Source organism: Sinohyriopsis cumingii, chromosome 15 (assembly GCF_028554795.1).
Source record: "Sinohyriopsis cumingii isolate HCF-2022 chromosome 15, ASM2855479v2, whole genome shotgun sequence".
In the NCBI taxonomy this organism is placed as follows: Eukaryota; Metazoa; Mollusca; class Bivalvia; order Unionida; family Unionidae; genus Sinohyriopsis; species Sinohyriopsis cumingii.
Genome location: NC_142975.1, coordinates 43,399,768 through 43,423,564, shown reverse-complemented (window position 1 = coordinate 43,423,564; position 23,797 = coordinate 43,399,768). Strand labels below are relative to the sequence as shown.

General features: G+C 34.6%; 1 protein-coding gene across 13 annotated transcripts in view; it reads left to right on the top strand.

Moving 5' to 3' along the window:
* Positions 1-23,797, top strand: part of LOC149781703 (basement membrane-specific heparan sulfate proteoglycan core protein-like) — a 438,170-nt gene that overhangs the window by 114,571 nt on the left and 299,802 nt on the right. For 10 of the 13 annotated variants that reach the window (XM_089935800.1, XM_089935795.1, XM_089935799.1 and 7 more), the window contains exons 5-7: positions 6,303-6,812; positions 8,893-9,024; positions 18,696-18,815. In XM_089935800.1, the coding sequence (XP_089791926.1) occupies positions 6,303-6,812; positions 8,893-9,024; positions 18,696-18,815 (762 nt within the window). The remainder of the gene's footprint in view (positions 1-6,302; positions 6,813-8,892; positions 9,025-18,695; positions 18,816-23,797) is intronic. The other 3 variants (XM_089935806.1, XM_089935805.1, XM_089935804.1) reach the window with 1 other exon arrangement.

The following is a 23,797-nucleotide window of genomic DNA, read 5'->3' as shown; positions in this document are numbered from 1 at the left end:
ATGGATCATTATGATGCAGACGTTTTGATTTTGTGATCAAGGTCGCATATTGTACAGGAGGAGTACATAAATTATGGTCTGGACATGCAGGCCCTGGCCTTTTTTTAGTGGCAGAACATCACACATCTTGGACACTTGTTATTGGCTCTGATACTAAAGGTAACCAGAAACATGGGTAGTTAGGCTGGCTTGGATTTTTTATTGATATGAATGTAAATGTAACACAGAAGAGTGACTTCAGACAAAAAATACACAAAGATTATCTCTTTGGTTACTAAGTGATGTTCATTATGCCTTATCTGTACATTTTCTAAAAGTAAATTTTTGGTCATTTCAATGTATGGATTGAACAAGATTAGTTTGGTGTTTTATTGTACAGCAACACAGATTTGTTATCTGAGGCAATTGGAGCCAAGTGCCTTGCCCAAAGACACAACAGTAGCTGAGTAGGCTGATTGTATGGAAAGATTCAATCCCCTATCCCATTTGTTTGAGTCTGGCATACTAACTGCTGAGCCATGATGGCTTCTGCTTCCACTGGATGCCTTTTACAACATGCAGGAGAATGCATTTGGCTTTTTCTATATCCATGAGCCCATGGTGGGGGAGGGTATGGAGGAGTGGACAGAGACATTTGTAAGATGCTGTAAAGATAAAAACTAAATCTTATGTGGAAAGGCTTGTACATATTTTTCTATAGCAGTTTAACTTTTGGTTCACACAAATCTTGGAAGAATACTTGAATTTTACATCTGTTCTTAATAAACCCTTGAAAAATAGTAAAAGTAGTAAAACCCCTTGAAGTTCTTTTCAATTTTGTTTGATGGCCCTTTAAAAGGCATTGAATTTTGCTAATATTTGACTTATTACTGTTAAATGTTTAATTTTGACCTAGGTCTTAAAATATATAATAGAAAGAAGCAAAACCAACAATTAAGTAATGACAGTTTACTTAAGGTTTTGTGAATTAAATTCCAAATAATCTTAAATGTCTTATTACAAGTAAAGCAAATATTGAATGTTCTGAATGAATTCTGGTAGTCTTGATTGTCCTGATATACTATAATGATGCAATCCAGAATGTCTTTGAATGGTTCTTTCAGAATGTCTTTGAATGGTTCACAAAAAATCCAAAGTTAGGTATTAGTTAAAATCAATGAGCACTTCAGACATTCCAGTAAATTATTCTTCTTAAACTGCAGTGCAGCTGTAAATTCTGACCAATTGATTCCCAGAGACTGATATAAAGCAGGAATGAATAATTTGTTTTCCAAATCCGTATTTATACTCACTTCCCCTCCCAAAGTATTAAAACTTCTATTTGGGCCAGATTTCCTTCCTAAGCTATCACATTTAAGATGATGTCCTCAGTGGCAAGGCAAAAATGTAATTAATATTTACAATTCAGTCAACCTGTTTTGGGAATAGATGTAAAGAAAAGAACCAGGAATTAAATAATCTGGTTGAAAAATTTAATGATGTAATAGACCTTCCAGAAGAAGTAAAATATAGAGATTGGACTTAGCTTGGAAGATACAATACATTGTTTTGACAAAGTATACATTAAATTGGAAAACTAGTAATGACTATAACATGTTGACAGTCCCTTTTTTGTATATATGTTGCCATGTTTATCTTTCAAGACAAACTTTCCACACTTTATTATAAAATTTTGAAGATAGACTCGACATAAAGAAAAATGGCTTCAGTACTCAACTTTAAAAGTGGACAAGTTAATTTAAATTATTAGAACAAGCCAATGAAAAGCAACTGAAAATTCCATCAATTTGGTTGAGAGATTTTTGTATCAACAATGTTTTTTTTCAATTAAAAAGTAATTTTGCTTTTAGATGAAGAAGAGACAATGTTGTTCTTTTCTGAAATAATATTGGAGGACTTCCATTAGGTAGTTCTGCATATTTTGATGAGGGTGTACCACCCTATGGGGACATAGCATATTTTTCTGTGACTTGAGTAATTGGGTATAATTTCTGTGGCATTATACCCCTTTCTGTAAATTCCTGTCACTGCTACTGATGAGTGATATATATAGTCTATAAAAGAGAAGAAAAGAGTTTGTTTCCCATGTTCATATATATTCATAGTGCAAAGTTACATTTTAGATTCCCTGTCCATTATGAATGTGGCTGATTAACAAGAATCTCATGCTGTTGTCAAGTACACAGACGCATAATACTATCTTTATATGGAGGGGATTCAGGTTCATGGCAGTGACTGCAGATGATGATCTTGACATGCTTTGTTTTAAATTTTTCTGAGAATTAGGATTCTTCCAACTGCTGTAAATTTTGATATATTAGTTTCAATAAATGTTTGAATACAGCCAACTTGGCATATTGGCAGAACAAGTTTTCCCAATGACTGATCTTCAGTACAGTATCAGATAAATTTAGTAAAATGCTTTTTTGGTAAATAGAATTTACTTTTTAAATAAAATTTTATTTGCTATAAATTCTGGGAAAGCAACAGATTGACCACAGTTTGCAAGGTTTAATTTGTTTTACTTTCCCTTATTACCTATTCTGTATCATTATAGAGTCTAGATTGTACTGTGGTAAGGCCCTTGATTTGATCAGGGGTCAAGCTAAGAAATTTTAGCAGTTTAACTTCTTTTTCTTATCTAAATAGGTTAAACTGATTTGGAGGTTGGTAGAAGTGAGGCAATAGTTTGAATTTTTAATTGCAAAATAAGTTTTCTGGCTTTGCAATTTAAAGAATAAAAAAAAAGTCACAAAATATTCACCATACTTTATGAAAATGTATAAAAAGAAAATACTTTTGTAAATAAAATAGAAACATGTGCTACATAATTTTGTTAATAGCATTAGAAGGTAACTTTATAAAGAACTGATCCAAGGATAGGTAACCAATATTCATCAAAAGCAAATTGTCTCATCCCACTATATTCAGAAAGGCAAAATATGAAATTTTAAAAGAAATTTTGCCTTAGTTTTGAGTCTCAGAATTACTTTAATGATAGTGCTTTGTTTTGGACTTGTTGAAGCTTGGGATTCTATCCATTCCTTTGAGTTTCACATATGCAATTGTAACTGTGCATATTTGATTGCACCAGAGTTAAGTTTAGTGAACTAGCACAATGGTTTATTTTGCATCAGTATTAAATTACTAACTAAAAGCCATGCAAGATTCATAACTTTGGGCAGAATGTCCATGTGTTTAAGTGGGGAAAAGGGTGCGTGGGATAGTGTAGGTGACAATTTGTGGCAAGAAAATGCCAACTTCTCTATTCTGGCAAGCTGAAGCAGATAAGGGCAATTGCTAGTCCAACATCTGAGCCATGGAGTCTGTCATACAAGCTTATTTTGTGACCATTCATACATTTGTCTTAAAATAAATTCTAGCACAACAGCAAATGTGATGTGCTTTGTTCTCAGATGAACGGCATGCTCCAGTGGCCTTTGTGGATAGAGCATTCACCTTGGATGTGGAAGGTTGTGGGTTTGAACCCCAGTTGAGTCATACCAAAGACTTATAAAATTGGTACTAGTAGCTGCCTCACTTGGTGCTTAGAATTGGGAGATTATTGTTAGGGCTGCTTGGCCTGGTGTCAGGATAATATGACTGGGTGGGACATGATGTTGTGTGTCTGTGGCATGATGCCCCAGTGTTAGACATTATTATAAAAATTGCCAAACTGCAGACATCATAGTGATATGGCTGAAATTAAACCTACTTTTAAAAAAATCTGAAAAACACAAATGCACAAAATTTTGGCAGTAAAATGACATATTTTGTCAAAATTTTATGCTTGGATAAGTGCCATCTAAAATTTGCTTATGCAGCAATAGTTTGAGTTAAAGTTAATTTCTAAAGTGTGACAGATTGGAGGTAACAAACTTGTACACCAGGAGAGTTTATGAGATGGCTTGTTGTTTATTGTCCATTAGTTTTCACTAATCCTCCTAAGCTGCTTGGAGGATTGCCATGAAACTTTGCACACACATTTATTTTGTGGTCTAGTTGGTCCTAACTGAAAATGGTGCTGCTCAGACATTCAATATAACCACAACAGCAGCCATCTTGAAAATCAGGTAATAGTGTCTCCTTCTGAGCTGAAAATCTTTTGACATTAGGTTTTTACCAGAAGACTTCTTATGATCTCTGGCTGGTCCTGATTGAAAATCTTCTTATGACAACTTCTCCTGAATGTTTGGTCATATCAGTTTAGGGACATTGTTATGATCAATAATGCAGATAGTACTAGATGAAAATTCCAACCATTTGATCATCATTGCATCATCAATTCATCCATTAGCACAAATTTCTAATTGGTATTTCTTCTAAACTACTTGAAAAGTTGCCTTGAAACTTTACACACACATTCATCCCTAGGTCTCGTTGGTCCTACACAAAAATGGTGCTGCTCAGACATCCAGTAAGGCTGCCATGGTGACCATCTTTAAAATTTTGTTATTGCTACTAAAGAATGGAAATTCCTGTTGACATGAAGTTTTCACTAGAAGATATCTTAATAATGTGTAGTTGGTTTTAAATGAAAATGGTTCCTCTCAGATATCCAATATGGTCTCAACGGTAGCCATCTTAAAATATATTGTTATAATTTCTCATTCAGGATAGACATATCAGAATTGGGGTTTAACCAAAAGACTTGTTATGATTTCTAGTATGCCGTAAATGAAAATTGGGGTGATGCAAAGTCCAGTATGGCTGCCATGGCATAAATCATGAAAATCTTATTACTTCAACTTGTGAGTGGAAATTCATATCAACATGGGATTTTCATCAGAAGATTTCATATGATGTGAAGATTTCTTACGATGTCTAATTGGTCCTAAATGAAGAGGGTACTGTTCAGACATTCAGTAAGATTGAAAATCTTGTTATAGTTACGCCTCCTGAATGGATGTCTTATCATGATCATTTTTTCATTGAAAGACTTTTGATGCTTTCCCAAAACAAAAATGGGTGTTCAGTATTACCACCATAGCAGCTATCATAAAAATCAGTGTATACTACCGGTACTACTCCTGAACAGAAATTTGTATCAGCATGGAATTTTGACCAGAAGACTTGTTATGATATCTTATTGGACCAAAATGAAACTTCCAGTATGGCCACCAAAATGGCCAACTTGAAGATCTTGTTGTCATTGCTTCTCTTCTTATCAAAATGGGGTTTGCACTAAAGCATTATTTAAATTCATATTGGCATGGGGTTTTCACCAGAGGACTTAATATGATGTCTGATTTGTTCTAAATTGCACTGATCTGACACCCTGTATAGCCACCAAAGCATCCCTTTTGAAAATCTTATCTTTACTTCTCTTGTTCAGAAAGTCATATTAGCAATGGTTTTCACTGGAAAATTTCTTATGGAGTCTAGTTGGTGTTAAAAAGAAAATATGCCAGATTAATATCCAATATTACTGTTGCAATGGTCATCTTGAAAATTGTTTCACTTTTTGTGCCTGATGGAAAGTCTTACCAGCATTGGGTTTACATCAGAAGACTTCCAATGATACCTAGTTAGGCCTAACTAGTGTTGATTTGACATTCAGTATGGCCACCACAGCAGCCATCTTGCAAATTTTGCTTTTCTCACTTGTTCTGAACAGAAAGTCATACCAGCATGGGATTTCTGTGTTGTCTAGCTAGTTTTAGATAAAAACTCTGCCACTCAGATTTCCAATATGGCCACCACAACAGCTATGATGAAAATCTTGTTATAGCTAGTCCTCCTGAACAGAAATTCATATTGGCATGTGGTTTTCACCAAGAGGCTTTTTTTATGTGGTCTTGTTGGTACTTGATGAAAATCATGCTGATCTGACATCCAGCATGTCCACCATGGGGTTTCCACCAGGAGACTTATTATGATATCTAATTGGTCATGAATGAAACTCTTGTCAATCTGACCTCAAATTTAGCTGCCACAAAACACATTGAAAACCCTTCTCAAATTTTCCTGAATGGAAAGTCGTATCAACATAGGTTTTCACCAAAACACCAAAAGTATTCTAATTTGTATAGTTTGTTTCAAATGAAATAGTTCGAATCTTTCATCTGCTATAGCTGCCACAGTGGCGAATTTGCAAATCTGGCTGCTCGAGCATATCAGCGATCGTTTCAACACTCCACAGTTAAAAAGAAATTCATGGAATTTTTTTCAGTGAGCAGAGCATCCATCTTAAAATATATTGTTATAATTTCTCATTCAGGATAGACAAATCAGAATTGGGGTTTAACCAAAAGACCATTGAGGGACTCTTGTTGAAGTCTTGCAGCTGATTTGTTTTTCAGATGAGTTTAAGTGCAGCCCATTCGTTGGCAGAAAACCTGAATTATTCCCTGGTGCAGGAGAGAATGGAGCAAATTTGATGATAAACAATGTATTTCCATGTGATGGTTTTGTAAGAGGCTGGACCTATTATAGAATTAAGCCAAGTGGAGTAGCTTATGCTGGTATATTTAGACAAGTGTCTGATACAGAATTCATGCTAGTGGACAAAACAGAATTACCAGCAGGAAGGGTTGGTGTTCAGAATGTTACTGTAGTTATACCAATTCTTGCCAGAGCTGGAGATTTTATTGGCATCTTCTATCCTAACACCACGAGGGAAAATGTTGTATCCAAGGCTACACAGCAAGATAATGTGGTTTTGGCAGCAGAATTATATCAAACATATTACATAAATATGTACGATGCAGATCTCAAGCAAGAAGTTCCATTTTCCATCAACAACTTTGTTCACTCAGAAAGCACAGCTGTGTTTGGAATTCAGGCAGTGATGGATTATGCAAATGTGCCAGGTAAGAAGTTCAATGCTTCCAATATGGCCATTGTTGCCAGTGGCAATGATACATTGTACCACATTTCCCAATATTAACAATCTGCTGTATTGACTGTTATGTAATGTGTGTCTTGCCATTTTGCAGATGGTTTAGACTCAGATTTTATTACTGCTGTTTCCTAGTTTTGTTCACTCAGACTGTTAATGGTTTTGTGATATCTCAATCATATCTTGGTTTATTAAAATCTTCATGATTGTTGCTAATGATAGGAGGCCCATTGGTGACATTTTGTGCAAGTGATAGACATGTCTCTCAGCAGTGGCCCCTTTCTTGAATGGCTCATCTGACCTGCAGGCACCTACTTTTTATGGCCAGATTATTTTGGCACCAATGAGTATGTGTTCAAAAGTACCCCTTGAAGATGGTCATCCATTTCATGCATTTCACAGCAAGCATATTAGTGCAAAATTGTAGACTGCACCACTGGTGAATGGACACATAATCACACATAATCAGGTTTACAGATAGCAGTCTCAGGAATATTTGTTGATTTCTAAATTGAACAAAACAAATTGACATTTGTTCCAACAATCCAGTAAAATACCTAACTTGAATCCATACAGAGTTGTAAGAAATGTGATTATCTTTACTGCGTTGTATACCTTAGATGTCATGTTTTGTCACTTTGATAATTACTGTTTATTATTATTGCCAAAATTTATCAAGATGACCGAATCTAAGAGTTGAGAAGCATAGGTATTCTTTAGCTAGAGTCAGCATTTCATCCCCAGGTATAATGGGTCCTATGTGAATCTATTTCTTGCTGTTCCTGAATGGATGGTCATATCAGTATCAAGGTTTCACATAAAGACTTCTTATGCCATCTAGCTGGTTTTAAATGAAAATAGTGCCAATCTCTATTCTAGTATGGCCACTACTGTAACCATTTTAAAACTTGTTATTACAACTTCTTCTGATGGGAAAAATCATATCAGATTGGGGTTCTCATCAGAAGTCTTCTTTAATATCTGGTTTCTCCTAAAGAAAGTGTTTCCACTTGGACATCGGTATGGCTGCCTCTGCATCCATCTTAAAAATCTTATCACTACTCTTCTTAACTGGAAAGTGATATTGACATGGGGTTTTCACCGGAAGACAGATTATGATATCTAGTTGGTTCTGGATGAAAATGGTGCCTGTCTGATTTAAAATATAGCCTCCATTGCAGACATCTTGAAGATCTTGTTATAACTCACTTCTCTAAAACTGATGACCTTATTGATTTAGAATTTAACCACATGACTTTTATGACAATTAGTTCATCCTAAATGAAAATTGTGCCAATCAGATATCCAGTATGGCTCCCATAATTATAAAAAATTTATAATTTATAATTTCATGTAGATTTGTGCAGTTCTCGTCATGAATATGTGGAGAGGCAAGTTATGTAGCATCATTTTCAAATGGAAGATTCTATTATCTCTGTTTGTGAATGACATGTCATTGGTCTTTTTACTTACGTATCAACAAGATCATGAGATAGATGTACACTGGGTGCTTATGTTTTACAAGCTGACAAGTCATTCAGTGGGGAGACTTTTGATGCAGACTAGATCATAAAATATCTTTTTTTTAATTCACATCAGGTTAACTGAGTTTTGGGTTTGGAGAAATTCCAATCTTCTAAACCAAAGACATCTCATTTCTACTTTTGTTACTGATATTAGGTATGTTTTTCTAATAGTAGTATCTATCAAGGGATATAACTCGTTTTGTAATCTTTAGAGGAAATGACTTAGACACTAGTTGGTCACCTTTGTTGTCTTCAAATAAGTGGAATCATTACCATTCAAAACTTTTTCTAAAGGTAGTGAAATTTTTGCAACAAAATATTCATGAATGTTATTAATTTTGTATTAAGAGATGAATAAAAGATGTTACTTGTTACCAGTTTATTCAGAGCATTATTGGTATTGCTTATGATCACTTACCTCATCCTACCTCCCCAAAACATTCATTCTTTGGACCCTGTTTAGTATATCAACATGAGAGCCTTCCTAGCCATCTACATTCACAATGTTTTCATTTCTATCTGCAGTTGCTACTGAGGCTCCACCTACAGCATGCACAGCAGACCAGTTTAAGTGTAGTAATGGGGAGTGTGTGGATGGCAGGTATAGGTGTGATGGGCAGTACGATTGTTATGATGGGTCAGATGAGGAAAATTGCCGTAAGTATACCTTTACAGAAATGTGTGCTTGTGAAATATTTGATGTTTAATTTGTGTAAATTGATTTTTTTGCTTTTTTAAAAATCCAAGCAATTAAAAATCATAAAAAAATTGTATAGGTTTGTGTACATGTTCTTGTGCTACTGTTAATGAAATATATCTTTTCAAGTAAGCATCATGATATGGAAAAGTATGGGAAAGAGTACTCTATTACTAACTGTTCATAAAGTAATAGCTGTTTGGATAATTAATATTTATCAGATTTGAACAAGTTGAAGATTATCCAATACATAAAGAGAATCGCTTGTTTTATAAAGAGAATGGTATGTTTGTAATATAAGGGTACCATATCAATTGACCTTACGCCAGAAGGTATATTGCTCCACCTACCGAACACGTGACTTGACGTCTTAACCTCCGACAAACATTCTGTGAAAATGGCGGGCGTGATAACAATTAAAGATATACCAGACGATATTGGTGAGCAATATTTGCCATATGAAACAACATTGAGACAGAGACAGAAAGCGAGAGCATTTATCCATTGCTTGCACTTCTCTAAGTTACGTCGGTATGCGGAGAACTCTTTGTATATATATATATATATATATGCGATCACAAAAGAGATATTAACTAAATTAAAGCAATATCATAGTAATATTTATAAGGAAGAAATTAAGTCTGTATATAATCAAATGAATGACAACAGTATAGTGATTAAAAAGGATGATAAGTCAAACACTATTATTATTGTGAATCAAGATGATTATGTTAAAGAAGTTGAACATCAATTAGAAATTAAATAAAAAATTTCAACCTGCATTAATGAGATCGCTAAAAGTAATAATTCCGTATGTGAGGAATTTGATACTTTCCCTCTTAACGTACGTACACCTCAAAAATAATAATTCCGTATATGAGGAATTTGATACTTTCCCTCTATACATACGTACAACTCAAAAATAATAATTCCGTATGTGAGGAATTTGATAATTTCCCTCTTCACATACGTACACCTCAATTCTATATATTACCCAAAACTCCTAAAAATCCTGACCATAATTTACCTTTAAATTTTCCAGGACCACCCATTATATCAGGTTATAATTCATATACTGAAAACCTATCCAAAGTTATTGATAGTGTTTTACAACCTTTAATGAAATTACTTCCTTCATACATTAAAGATACAACTACTTTCATTAAAAAGTCGAAGTCTATTCCACATCTATCTGATAATTTAATTCCTGGTATCATTAGATGTAACATCACTATATACCAACATTCCGCATGCAGATGGTATTGAAGCGTGCAAATATTTTCTTGATAACATATTAACTATCCTAATAATAGCACACTATCTAGCAAAGATATTTGTAAAATAATAAAAACTTATCTTGGAAAATAATTATTTTCAATTTAATAATATGAATTACGATTTTTAGAAGACATATTTATGATCTGGAAGCATTCAACTGAAGAACTGAAAAAAAATGATTGATCGCCTAAATCATTTTCACCCGACGGTACGCATGTTTCATTTTTGGATGTAAATGTAATAAAAAATATTGATAACACTATCTCTACAAATATTATTAAAATGCATCTAATGATTTGAAGAGCAGAGCAAAAGGGACAGATAACACTTATTTTTCGTTAAGTACAGAAACGGAGTTGATCAAATGGAAAAGTTGAAAAATTGTAAATTTTATAAATTTAATAAGTTATTAAGTTGAAGAAAAACAACAATAAATAAAGCCTTAACCATGTGGCTATATCTCAGAATTACTATATATGATCCTTGGGGTGATTCTTCAAGCGAAGTGGGGCGACTTCTCCGAACCGTTGCGAAATTTTTAAATATATACAATAGCCGAGTCGATATCGACAGAAGCAGCTTGTCGGAGGAAAATGGCGGACGTAAACAGGGTCTGGAGGTGTTTATAATAGCGCTCGCTGATTGGTCAATCGAGCAGAATGATTGACAACTGGCGATAGGTCAATTGTTAACTGGAATGGTATTTTAGTTTTAAAATTCTTCATCTGGCACAATTATTGTGATTATAGTAAGTTGTAAATTGCTAACGGCTTGTGCTGTTATAATATTTTTTTAGTTTTCTCTTTCACAGAACTGTTATTCCAATTATACAAATAGTGTTCAAAATTATTACCTTAGTTATTGTAATAGACATCATTGGGGCATTGTAATTTCCAAAGTGGGTTGTTTGTTAGAGTACTATTTACATTAGTTCCATCATCCTAAAAATCCTGCAGAAAACAGTCAACTAACAGAATCTGACCCCAGCAACAAGCCAGCAATATACCATGTTTATTAGAATTTTCCCTTACTTGGAGCATAAATATCTTAGAGTTAGAATTTTCTTTGACAATATCACACTGCCTTCATCAGTGATTGCTGTTCTGATGGTCATATGATATGAGGAGACTGGTGTAGATGGGTGGTAATTCAAGCTCCTTGTCCCTGTTTAGTGTTGGCCTCCACTGTCTTATTTTATTTGCCTCCTTCACCTTCCTTTTCCATGTGTTGTCCTCAGATGTTAAGACCTTGGTTTGATTGGGAATGATGAAATGTCCCATATTGCTGCAATGTTCATGTATTACTGATGATTCTCTACTGATGTGTTCCTTAACACATTAACCCCTAACGACGAGTTAACGTGGCAGGATGTAGTAGCCTACTGCCGAACTGTGTAGTGTCATGGTCATGCATGATACACTAAAGTGGGTAGTATTATAGAAAGGTAGACAGATGTAGCTCTACAATCATACCAAATAATCTGGAATTTCTAGTTGCTCCACAAAATACAGAGGGGAAAACCTCACTTTTTGGACCAGATTTATTTCTACCCAAAATTGGCCCTTGGTCGGGATCCGATTTTGTGTCCAGATGTTAGAATTTTTGGTCTCAGATCTACGGCAAACCAGTCTGAACTGCAAACAGACAGATGAACCTTTGCAAAAAGTGGATAAGATGGGCATTTGGAATAAAGAGTGGTCTCAATACAAAAATAATTGCTCTGTTTAGCACAAAAAAAAAGAAGGAAAAAAAAAAGAACTCCAACTTTTACCCTTCTGCTCATGCGCGAGCCAAATAGCCAATAAAAAATGATGTTTCTAACACAACTAGGCAGTATGTTATTGAAAGATCACCTAGGATTTGGTGTTTTCAGATCTGTTAAGAAATAGCTTTCAAAATGTTTCCTACTCGAATTTCAGGCAAAAACGACAAAAGCCTTCAGGGGTTAATGTGTTAAAGAGTGTAGTTTGATGGTGTCACCAAATTTGAATATTCCTTGCATATTTAATCACTTGTGCATCGACATTGCACATAAATTACAAATTTAGCCATTCCTTGACGATTTTTCAATGTTTTTAAAAAATCCTTGTTCTCTGCATGTTTCACCAATATAGTCACTCTCACAATCACTTCATTTTTTGATGAACTTATTTTTTTCTTCAAATTTTCTGTATTTACCTTCATATCTGTAAGTTGTTCTCTTAAAATATTGTATGTTTTATATATATATATATAATCCTTTGTTGGTTTTAATTAGACGACTGCTGTTCATCACGTGACATTTTAAATTACATGATGAACAGTAGTCACTGATTAAGGCGGTTAAAATATTGCCAGCTGTTTTGAACTCTTAAGATATTTATGCTTTGAGTAAAGGAAAATTCTAATAATCATGAATTATGCAGAACAAGGAAGCAACCGTTTCATTAGCAGCATGCCAGTTATATTCAGTCACACATGTGACAGCTAATCCAGTGCTGTAATTTTCCTGTCACTTTTCAGTGATGTCATGTACACCACTCCCTCAATAACCTGGTAACTTGCAAACCTGCTTTTAGTGCAGGGTCAAGCATGGACCCCACATTTTGAAACAAGAAAATACAAAAAATTATTAGCCCTCTTTATTCGACTTGAAGAAAATCACGACAGAAGAAAATCACGACAAAAATGGGTAAATGAAACATTAATGTATTGCTTGTTTTATTATTGAAAATGGTAGGTAGGACCTGGAAATTGTAATCAACATTATGAAATTATCAGCTTTTAATAAGAAGTCATATATATTATTACATGTTCTTTCCAAACGGCCTTCTTAGTACATGTACACTGTAAATAATGACATTCAAAGAAAATTTGATTAATGAAAATCTCACTTATACCAAACTGGAGGCATTACTTTAATAAATAAATATCACTTAAATAATTTTGTATCAAGCAGAATTGTGTTTTAGTTCTTTCTTTTAGGTCAGTTTAAGTGTAATCATCATAAATGCAATGTACACTCTTGTATTTAAATAAACAATGTATCAATCGACCATAACAGCTATTTTGGGAGCTGAGAACTTAGTGAAGTGCCAACCATGTTTTGATACCTGACTTATGGAAGTATTTGTTATAAGATTGCACTGAATTAAAAACTGACCTCCTTTGTATTGCCACATTAGTTGCATCTTTTGTAGCAAAAAGAGGAGGTTGAATAAAAGAAGTTTGAAGGCACGCAAATCCTACATGTATAAGATCTAGGTACCCTGGTAATAAATCAGTTGAACTCATTCAAACTTATCAATCAAACATGATTATAAATATTATTGTGTACTTAATATAACTAAAATAGCTATTCATTCATAAATGTGATCAAAGATAGCAAAGCAACCAAGCTGAATGAATACTTTGTCAAAGAAAAAGCTTTTTATCACACATTGGATCATTGTGGAGAAGCAAGTTTCATGAATATTTTACTAACTGAGGAATACAAAAATTTAGATTCGATTTAGACAATTTTTTAACAAATGGATTGTATCTAGTTTTTGGAAAAAGGAATCTTATTTTTGTGGTGTATCAAAAGTTAGTCTGGTCCCTATTTTGTTGACTCCTGCTTCGTACTTCATGGCGATAAATGAAGTAAGAAACCAGACTAATTGACAACAACAAAAAGCAGTAATGTAATAAACAAATGTCGTTTATACAGGTGAACGTTGTTTGAAACCAGTTGGAATAATGTTAGCGATCATTCAGATGTTGGGCATCTTGAAAAAAAATATAATTTATACAGAATAACAAACAACTTCATTAGAAAATGTACTTTATTGACAGGTATTCTCAATGCGATTATAAAATGAGTTGCCAGCCATTAAACAGTACATTTTCCTCCCACTAGCCCCATGCCACGGTTTTCTCGATGTCCAGCCGTGATGGGATCACTTATTTTTTGGAGGTCCCTCGGTGACTTGCACCCTCAAATATAGTGCTATGTTTTTGGACTCCATTGTGCGTGAGTTATCGAGAGAGAGGTGTATTACAGATTTTTCTAACAGTTGTTGGATTACTCATGTACTGTTTATATATTTGGACAAATAATTGGATATACATGGATCTATAAGTCTTGATAAGGTAGGAATTTCTTTCTTTGTAGAAAAAGGGGTGGGGCATTTGGGGGGAGGGCTTTATTCGAATAACTATGGTATTTAATAAGAGACGGAAATTCCAACCACTGCATTGTATATCAAGTCCCACTCAGAGTTCATATTACTAAAATACACCAACCCCAAAATTTATATCTTGATTACATCAGAAAGTAATTGTTTTGATTGTTTCTACAAAAGTAGATAAAGCCTTAAATATCATTATATGCAGCACATACTGAAATGTCTGTTATAACTTGGGGTTAAATGAGCCATTTGTGATGGGTATTCTTTTCCAAAGAAAAAGGTGATCTAAGTTAGGGACATAATGCTGATAATAATAATAATAATCATAATAATAATAATAATGAGGACTTTGTATAGCGCCTAATCTTTAGAAGCTCTAAGCGCGTTACAACATTAGACAACACCTACAAGATAAAAAACATATAATGATATGCAGCTTTGCATATGTTCATGACATGTTGGTGCAGTGTGAGAGAACTGTCCAGAGTAACACCTAGGTTTCATACTGATTGTGTGAATTTAATGTTGGTGTTGCTGATATTTATTATTCATTCATCTGCAGCTTGTTACATGTCATCCATGATTTCACATCAGAAATGCACCTCCCTACACCTTGGATGGTAACATCAACTTCAGTTGGGTGGCTAGATTTGTATATTTGGGTGTCATCTTTGTACAATTGGTGAGACACTGGATGATGATCTATGACACTTGAGAGCAACTGAGTGTACAGAACGAAGAGAACAGGTCCAATAACAGACCCCTGTGGAACACCACAACATAGATCAACTGGGCTGGAGTGTATTCCATTTGCAGATACAATTTGTGTCCTGTTGACCAAGTAGGACTTGAACCACAGTAAGGCTGTATCATGAATGCCAAATACATGTTGGAGACAGTGAAGTATTATATCATGGTCTATTGTGTCAAATGCTGCAGACAAATCAGTGAGGGTGAGGACTGTAATCTTTCCGCTATCCAACGCAGAGAGAATGTCATTAACTACTTTTGGAAGAGTAGTTTCAGTACTGTGGCAAGGGCAATATGCAGATTGTACATTGCTAAAAACACTGTTTGAATTCAGATGAGATACAAGCTGGGATAGAACAACCTTTTCTAAGATTTTTGATATGAATGGGAGATTAGAAACTGGGCAGTAGTTCTTTAAATCGTTATGGTCTATTGTTAGTTTCTTCAGCAGAGGCTTTACAATGGCAGTTTTGAAAAATGATGGGAATTCCTCGGATGAGAGAGAGGTATTAATAACATCAGTTAGTGAAGGCAATACTGGATCAAAGCACTCAAGCAGCAGTTATGTTAGAATTGGATCAAGTTCACTTGACTTTGGTCCACTCTTCATCTGCATTGTACGTACAAAATCCATAGAGACAGGTTCAAATGCTGCTAATGGTTGGCGCTCAAATTCTGTATCCCATCTGTATGGTGATGACGAGTCAATTGAAATTGTGGTGTCAAGCTTATCTCAAATGGTTTGTACTTTGTTACGGAAGAAATTTGCAAACATGTCCAGAAGGTCGACTGGAGAGAAGGTAGTTGGAAGTGGTGTAGATTTGTTCCTTGACATTAGCTTGTTAGTAATTTTGAAGAGCTCTTTGCATCTGGAGTGTAATGGGCTGATTTCACAGCTTGGACTATATTTGTGACATTCTTCTTAGCGGCTTCATAGATTTGCTTATGAATAGTGAGTCTTGTGGAAAGCCAAAGCCTCTCAGCTTTACGGCGGTCTCTTTTAGCAGTGAGAAGCTGGTCCCTAACACTGCTATACCATGGAGAACACTTTTGAATTGATATTCTGCACTTGGTAGCTGGGGCATGTTTGTCAAGCAATGAACGCAGGCAGTTATCGAGTTGTTCTGTGGTAGGAGGTAAGCAAGTTGTTAGGTTAGCTTGGATGTCGTGCATTAATTTGATTCTATTTATCATTCGTTGGTTTCTCTTAGTAGCAGATAAAGGTGGAGGGTTAGGGACTGATACGTCAAGATGGCATATAATGCAGTGATGATCTGATGCAAGGTCATGGGATACCATGGAGGACCGTAGAATGTTATCTTCAGGTCTATGAAGAATCCAGTCTAAAATGTGACCAACGTTTATGGGTGGGTTGGTTAACTGACTGTTTGAGGTTGAAAACATTAATGGAGTTTTTATGTCTTTGGGTTTCTGGGACAGTCAAAGTGAAAGTTTAAATCTCCAAGAATAATCAGGTTACCACCTATCGAATTTCCATAGTCCAGGAGATTCGGAAACTGCTCCAAAAAGAGAGAGTCAGCCAGCTTGTTTTTTCTACTAGGAGGAGGGTGGTATAGGCAGAAAAGATGGACTGACCTTTGCTCTAGTGTGTGTGGTTTGGACTAGTTCAAATGATGTGTGGTCAAAATTGAATGTTGTGGTGTGGTTAATACATTTGATCATGGAGTTCTTTGTGATGACTACAATTTCACCTCCGCGAGAATTATGGGGGAATGACTTGATGGAGTAACCAGTGGGTGTTAGATCCACACACTTGGGCTCATCGCCTGATGTTTTTAGACATGTTTCTGTCAGGAAAAAGACGTCAATATTCTGGTCGTTGATAAAATTAACTATGTGCGTTTTTCAGGTGGTCCTGCTGACTTGGCATTGAATAATGCAATACGCAGAGGTATCTCTTGGATGGTTGACACAAAGGTTGACAAATTAGTAGGGATTTGAATTAGATTATCTAAATTTACGGTCAATTTTTTTTTAAATTGTTGAGCCGAAATAAGGGAGATAACTGGAATTCTTCTTCCTGTTCTACGCCGGCCAGCTTCGAAACATTTCTTTTTATGCTTCTGTTTACATTTAGATAATGATGAATGTAGACTCAGTTCATTTAGTCTAGAGCATAATGTAGTGTGGAGAGCCAAGGAGTGATCATTTAAAGCAATTAATGAGGGTCCATCATAGCATAAATGGGTTGACTGGCAAGTATCACATGATGGTGGTTTATTCAAAAACAGTGGAGCAAGACAGCTAAGAAAAAGTCTAATTGTTCTCATTTCCTAAACAAGGAGATGGAGAAACACATATGAATTTAACAGCCAATTCATAATGAGCAAGCATAAGCAAGCAAAATCAGTTGTAATAAAGAGAATGTGTTATGTGTCCTGGAAGCAAGCAAAATCAGTTGAATAATGGGAACATGTTATGTAACCAGGTAGCAAGCAAAATCATTTGGAATAAAGAATGTGTTTTGTGTCCTGGTAGCAAGCAAAATCATTTGAATAAAGAGAATGTGTTATGTGTCCTGGTAACAAGCAAAATCATTTGAATAAAGAGAATGTGTTATGTGTCCTGGTAGCAAGCAAAGTCATTTGAATAAAGAGAATGTGTTATGTGTCCTGGTAGTAAGCAAAATCATTTGAATAAAGAGAATGTGTTATGTGTCCTGGTAGCAAGCAAAATCATTTGAATAAAGAGAATGTGTTATGTGTCCTGGAAGCAAGCAAAATCAGTTCGAGTAATGAGAACTTGTTGCACAGCTTGCAAACTGGCAAAATCAGTTGAATAATGAGAACTTTTCACGTGCCTTGGTAGCAAGTAAAATCAGTTGAGTAATGAGAACTTGTATGTCTTGGTAGAAAGCAAAATCAGTTAGAATAAGGAGAATTTGTTACATGTCCTGGTAGGTATTTAGTATGCTGACTTCCATGTGGTCCACATATTTTAACTGGAAACAAAAGCTTGTGAGCCATTTTTGGTGTTGTCTACAGAGTCCAATTTGATTATTCATGTCTTCCATGGTAAATGTATTATGGGCAGGCTGATTGGATCAGTTTCTGATCAGCATCCAATCAGACAGTGTGTATGTTAGATGCAGTTTTAGCTAGTCACATATGCTTAAGGTTGATTTGAAATGAAATGGATTGACAACCCTTTGCGAGCAAAGATGTTATGAAGCAAGCTAGTTATTTATTTAAAGGTTGTTTTTTTAAATATTTTTTTCTTCTTGGATATTTTTACAATATTGCATATAAATCAGTCAGAATAAAGCTACAAATATTTCTCTCTCTAAAAATATTTATACCTTAAAAAAATTATTAATGCAAGGTTTAAATTTGTGATAAAGGTTTCTAACTTTTCTATTAATGTAGTACCATGCACATTTATTAATTTATCATCATGGTTATAATTCGTTTGTTTATATACTTTTATACTTGCAGCAACTGTTGTATGCCTGTCTGATGAGTTCCGGTGTGTGAATCAGCGGGAGTGTGTGTCGATAGCATTTCGTTGTAATGGGATACTGGACTGTGAAGATGGAAGTGATGAGGCAGAATGTGGTAAGGAAGTTACCCTCACCCAGCAAAAATATAACAATTTATTGTCCCCAGGGAAATATATAACATCAATATTTTAATTTATTCTACCCCCAAATGATTTGTCAATCAGTAAAAGTCATAGTGTTCTAATCATTTTTGTATTACTTTATTATTATTGTGATTGTTATTGTGATTGGTTCCTGCCCACATAATTACTTGAATGTGTATAAAACTATACTCTCTATATATATATATATATATATATATATATATATATATATATATATATATATATATATATATATATATATATAAGTTTATGAAAACAAGAGATGATATAGTACCACTTTACTTGTGCCTAGCAGAAGGATAACATTGTTCAATCTTGGAGATGGAAAATTTTGATACTTCTATTATCACTCTGAGGTCTTAAATTAGTAATGGAAAAGAGGAAAAACCAGGGTTTTTTGTAAAATTCAAAAACTGGCTTGTTTCTCTAGAATACAAAGCAAAAATATAAAAAGATATTACATTATTGCAAACTAAATCCCAAAAAATCTAAATATTGTATCACCAGTCCTAATGAATAAAGTTCTAATTAAATTCTAGCAGTGTTGAAATAAGATACAGACCAAAGGTGTTGATGTACCTGTAGTCTTTAATGTACTAATGTACCAGTGGCTATAAGTGTGATGATATGCTTACCGTTTTCCAGTGAATCACAATAATATATTCCAAAATGTCCTTTTCTGAATTCATTAAAATTCCAAATTAATGTTTCTCTCCAAGAAAGTTACTTGTAATTTCAGAGAATAATGACTTGAATAAATAATTCCACCAAAAAAATAACTGAACACAAGAATACAGTTGATTTTGCTTCCAATGTTATCGCAAAAATGAATCATTTTAAAAGTAAACAAGATTATTTAAAAAACTAAGACACAAAAGTGGAGACAGGTTGTAGGTCCAAAGTTGTAAACAGATAAAATCTGTTACTAAAATTATAACAAAGACCATGGGAAATATCGGGTACAACAGGTTATTCATGCAGGAATTCCAATATGTTTGAAAAACATTATCAATGTCTCTGGTCAGGTAATGCTTGAACTTGATTTTGGACACGGTCAAGTCCAAAATACAATTATACATAAATTAAATATATACTTTTTTAATCTGTGCATTTGTTCGTTATTACATTCCAAGGTTTTGTTCCTTTGTGTGGACACATGAGTCCAGATAATAATTTATTGCATTGTTGATAGAGAGGTCATATAGTTTGTAACATCCTTGATAAAGTTAGATCATTTTTAGTTTATAATACCCTAGATACAGAGTTAGATCATATAGTTTATAATATCCTGTATACAGCATTAGAGCATGTAGTTTATAATATCCTTGATACAGTATTAGAGCATGTAGTTTATAATATCTATCCTAGATACAGATGGATCATGCAGTCCCATCCTAGATGTAGAATTAGATGCTATAGTTTTATTCCATGCTCGATAAAGAGTTAGATCCTGTACTTTATCCAATCCTAGATATAGAGTTAGATCCTGTAGTTTATCCAACCCTAGATATAGAGTTAGACCCTGTACTTTATCCAATCCTAGATATAGAGTTTGATTCTGTACTTTATCCAATCCTAGATATAGAGTTAGATCCTGTACTTTATCCATTCCTACACGTAGATAGAGTTTGATCCTGTACTTTATCCAATCCTAGATATAGAGTTTGATCCTGTACTTTATCCAATCCTAGATATAGAGTTAGATCCTGTACTTTATCCAGTCCTTGATATAGAGTTAGATCCTGTAGTTTATCCAATCCTAGATATAGAGTTTGATCCTGTAGTTTATCCAATCCTAGATACAGAGTTTGATCCTGTAGTTTATCCCATCCTACACGTAGATTCAGAGTTAGAGCATGCAGTTTATCCTAGCCTAGATACAGAGTTAAATCCTTTTTATCACATCCTAGGTATGGAGTTGAGCCTGTAATTTATCACATCCTGGATGAAGAGTTGAAGTTTTAAGTTATGCTTGACATTTGAAAAATTACCATTTACTATATACAAGTTTATGGGGTTTATAAAAATTTGACCTCATGTATAGGCTAAGTATTGGATAATATTTCTTTACAAAAGAATTATAAGGATGTTTTTAAAGCTAGGTCCAGAGATTTTATGCTTTAAATAGTAATAAACCTTAATGCTATTACATTCAGCAAGTATGGATCTGGAATTTTGCTTGTGCTTTGTGATGAGCCTGACTAAGTAGGAGCCCCACATAGGGATCATTTTTATTTTATGGTCTATATGCATGTTTGTTTGTATGTATGTATGTATGGATGGATGGATGCATGCATCCACACTCTTGATGAACCTTGCTTTAATGTAGTCAGGTTTTCAAGTTCAGTTGGTTGCAGTCATTTTACTTGGCATATGGGTACATTTTGAAGTACGCAATGTCGTTTTACTAAAAGCTGGGTAGTGGGATCAATATACAGGCCATAGCCAGCTCGTTATCTTTTGTATGGGGCATGATTGATACCATATCAGCTTGTATATAAAGCACACTCCATTACAGATGCCATTGACCCATAAATGCCATTTTATGTGCCAGAATTTTGGCAATTTCAAACAGCATAGACCTTGATCTTACAGCACATTTGTGACTGCAACTTGGGGTCTATGCTAACAGATGGTTTGTGTTAGATGGTGGCAAAGTATAGATATTGTTGATATTATCTTTATAGTGGAATAGTATATAGGAGTAGATATTGTTGACATTGTGTTCAATTGTGGCATAGAAAAGAAGAGAGATATTGTTGGCTATCTTTATGCATGCATTAGCAGAGAGATAACGTTTTTTTCCCCTTCTAAATAGGCACATCAAAGAATAGCCAGAGCTAGATATGTATCTTTATGTGCTGCTGCATATGTAGAAGAGATATGTAACATTCTTACCCTTGTCCACCCTTTCATCTTTCTGTCTAGCTATCCTTCCATCAATACAGCATTTACAAGTTAGTAAAGTTTTGTACTTAAGTATTCAAAGAAGTTTATTTTCAGACACAGACCCAGAGCTGCTGGCAAATTAAAAAACATCAGGGATCGTCCTGGGCTTCGCCAATGTCGCAAATTGCGATATTTTTTTTCCTTATTGGCGACAAAAATATCCCATTTGGTGATTTTTTTGGCGACAGACTTTTTGGTTATTTAATTTGTACATACAATCATAGATTTGGACTGGATAACTTAAAAGGGAGAACGAAAGGAAGCCACAAACTTGACTAAGCAATGCATTGGAATCAATCTGTTACACAAACAATCCTTTGTTCGTATTGACAACCCCATCTTTACAGTGCATTGTTACATCATAATCTGCCTATGCTGACATCTGGGCTGAGTACTGGATGCTGTGATACAGTCAATCAACTGACCGACTTCTGAAGACGTGAATAGAACAGACACAATTAATTGAATGGCTAAATCTTCTGTTGGTTTTTTATTTTTTTTTATTTTTACATATACCAGTACAATAGTTTTGCTGAAACTTCATAGAAAACTGATAACCTTTGAAGTACCGACTACTGTGTATAAATACAAAGCAAATGGAAGAATCTCAATCACAATTATGTCTGTCGCCAGTGCAGTGTTTTACTCATTGATCTTTTCCGTTTGCCATCAATCCGTGTTACGGCTGCTGAGACTTAAACTCCGAAACAAGAAATAGCACAAAAAAAAACAACAACCAGTTTTGCATAATTAATAATAATTATTTATTTCTCAAAATACAAGAGTGAAAGAATCTCTAAATTGGGTGTGAATTTGTGCTTATATATACGGTCCAATATTGCCAGGTGTTGACTCGTGTAAGTTTCATTCGTAGGAATGTAGATCCTATTTTGTTTGTCGAGAAAATTTATACAGCATTCAGTGATCATTCTTGGGATTTAGAAGCAATTCACTACAAGCTTTGTTAAGCTAGCCATAAGGGGGGGGGGGCTGCTGATAGACTACTGGTGTCACCTGTCAGTGCTGTGGACTGTGAACGTGGATTCAGTAAGATGAACCTCATAAAAACTGACATCAGAAATAAACTCTGCATCTCATCTCTCGAGAATTTCATGAGAATCAGCATGTACAGATGTGAAAAATTAGACTTTGAAACTGCATTCAACAAGTGGGCAGCCCTAAAATTGCAACAGATCTTCATGTAACACTTTGTAACATTTTGTTAATGCTTGTTGTAATTAAAGAATTAAGTAACCCATCTTTTGTAATTTTCATTGCCAGTTACATTAATAGACTAAATTAACACTTGGAAAAATGTACACTACTTGTTCTGGCGACACTTTTTGAAAATTAGCAACAAAATATTGAGGTTGGCGATTTTTTTGGCGACAGCTTTTTAAAAGCCAGGACCATAACTGAATATATCTCGAGCCCAGACTCGAATTCAATAAGCCCTGATGTCAACTATTGTCCAATTGTTCTATTAATATCCTCCATATTCATTGGTTCAGCAGTGTTTTTTTTAATATATAATTTGAGGTGTGTCTTGCTTTATCCAGTTTCTCGTACACTTTTGATTTGATTTTCTTCATAGGTGCCGCTTAATGTGTTTAACCATTATTGCATTACTTAAGTGTTTCTGTGAAATAAATCTTCGGATGGTCTTTCCTTTTTATGTCACCTCCACCAAAGGATGGACAGTTATTAATCAAAGACTCATAATCCATCATGGACCATCTTTGGTCCCTTTGTTACTTATAAAACCTCCCCAAAAATACCAAACATTCCACTTCTGGCCTAAACAATGCAGATTGCAACAATAAGGTAATCAAATTAACAGCTTGTTGTATACAAATGAAAATCCTAATCTGATTACTAAATCATACACCATTGCATCTTTCACAAAGACTGCAGGAATAGGTCTGGTTCCCAGTAGACTGGTTCTAGTTGGTTTCTCTAAGTTTATGGATAGAATATATAAAGA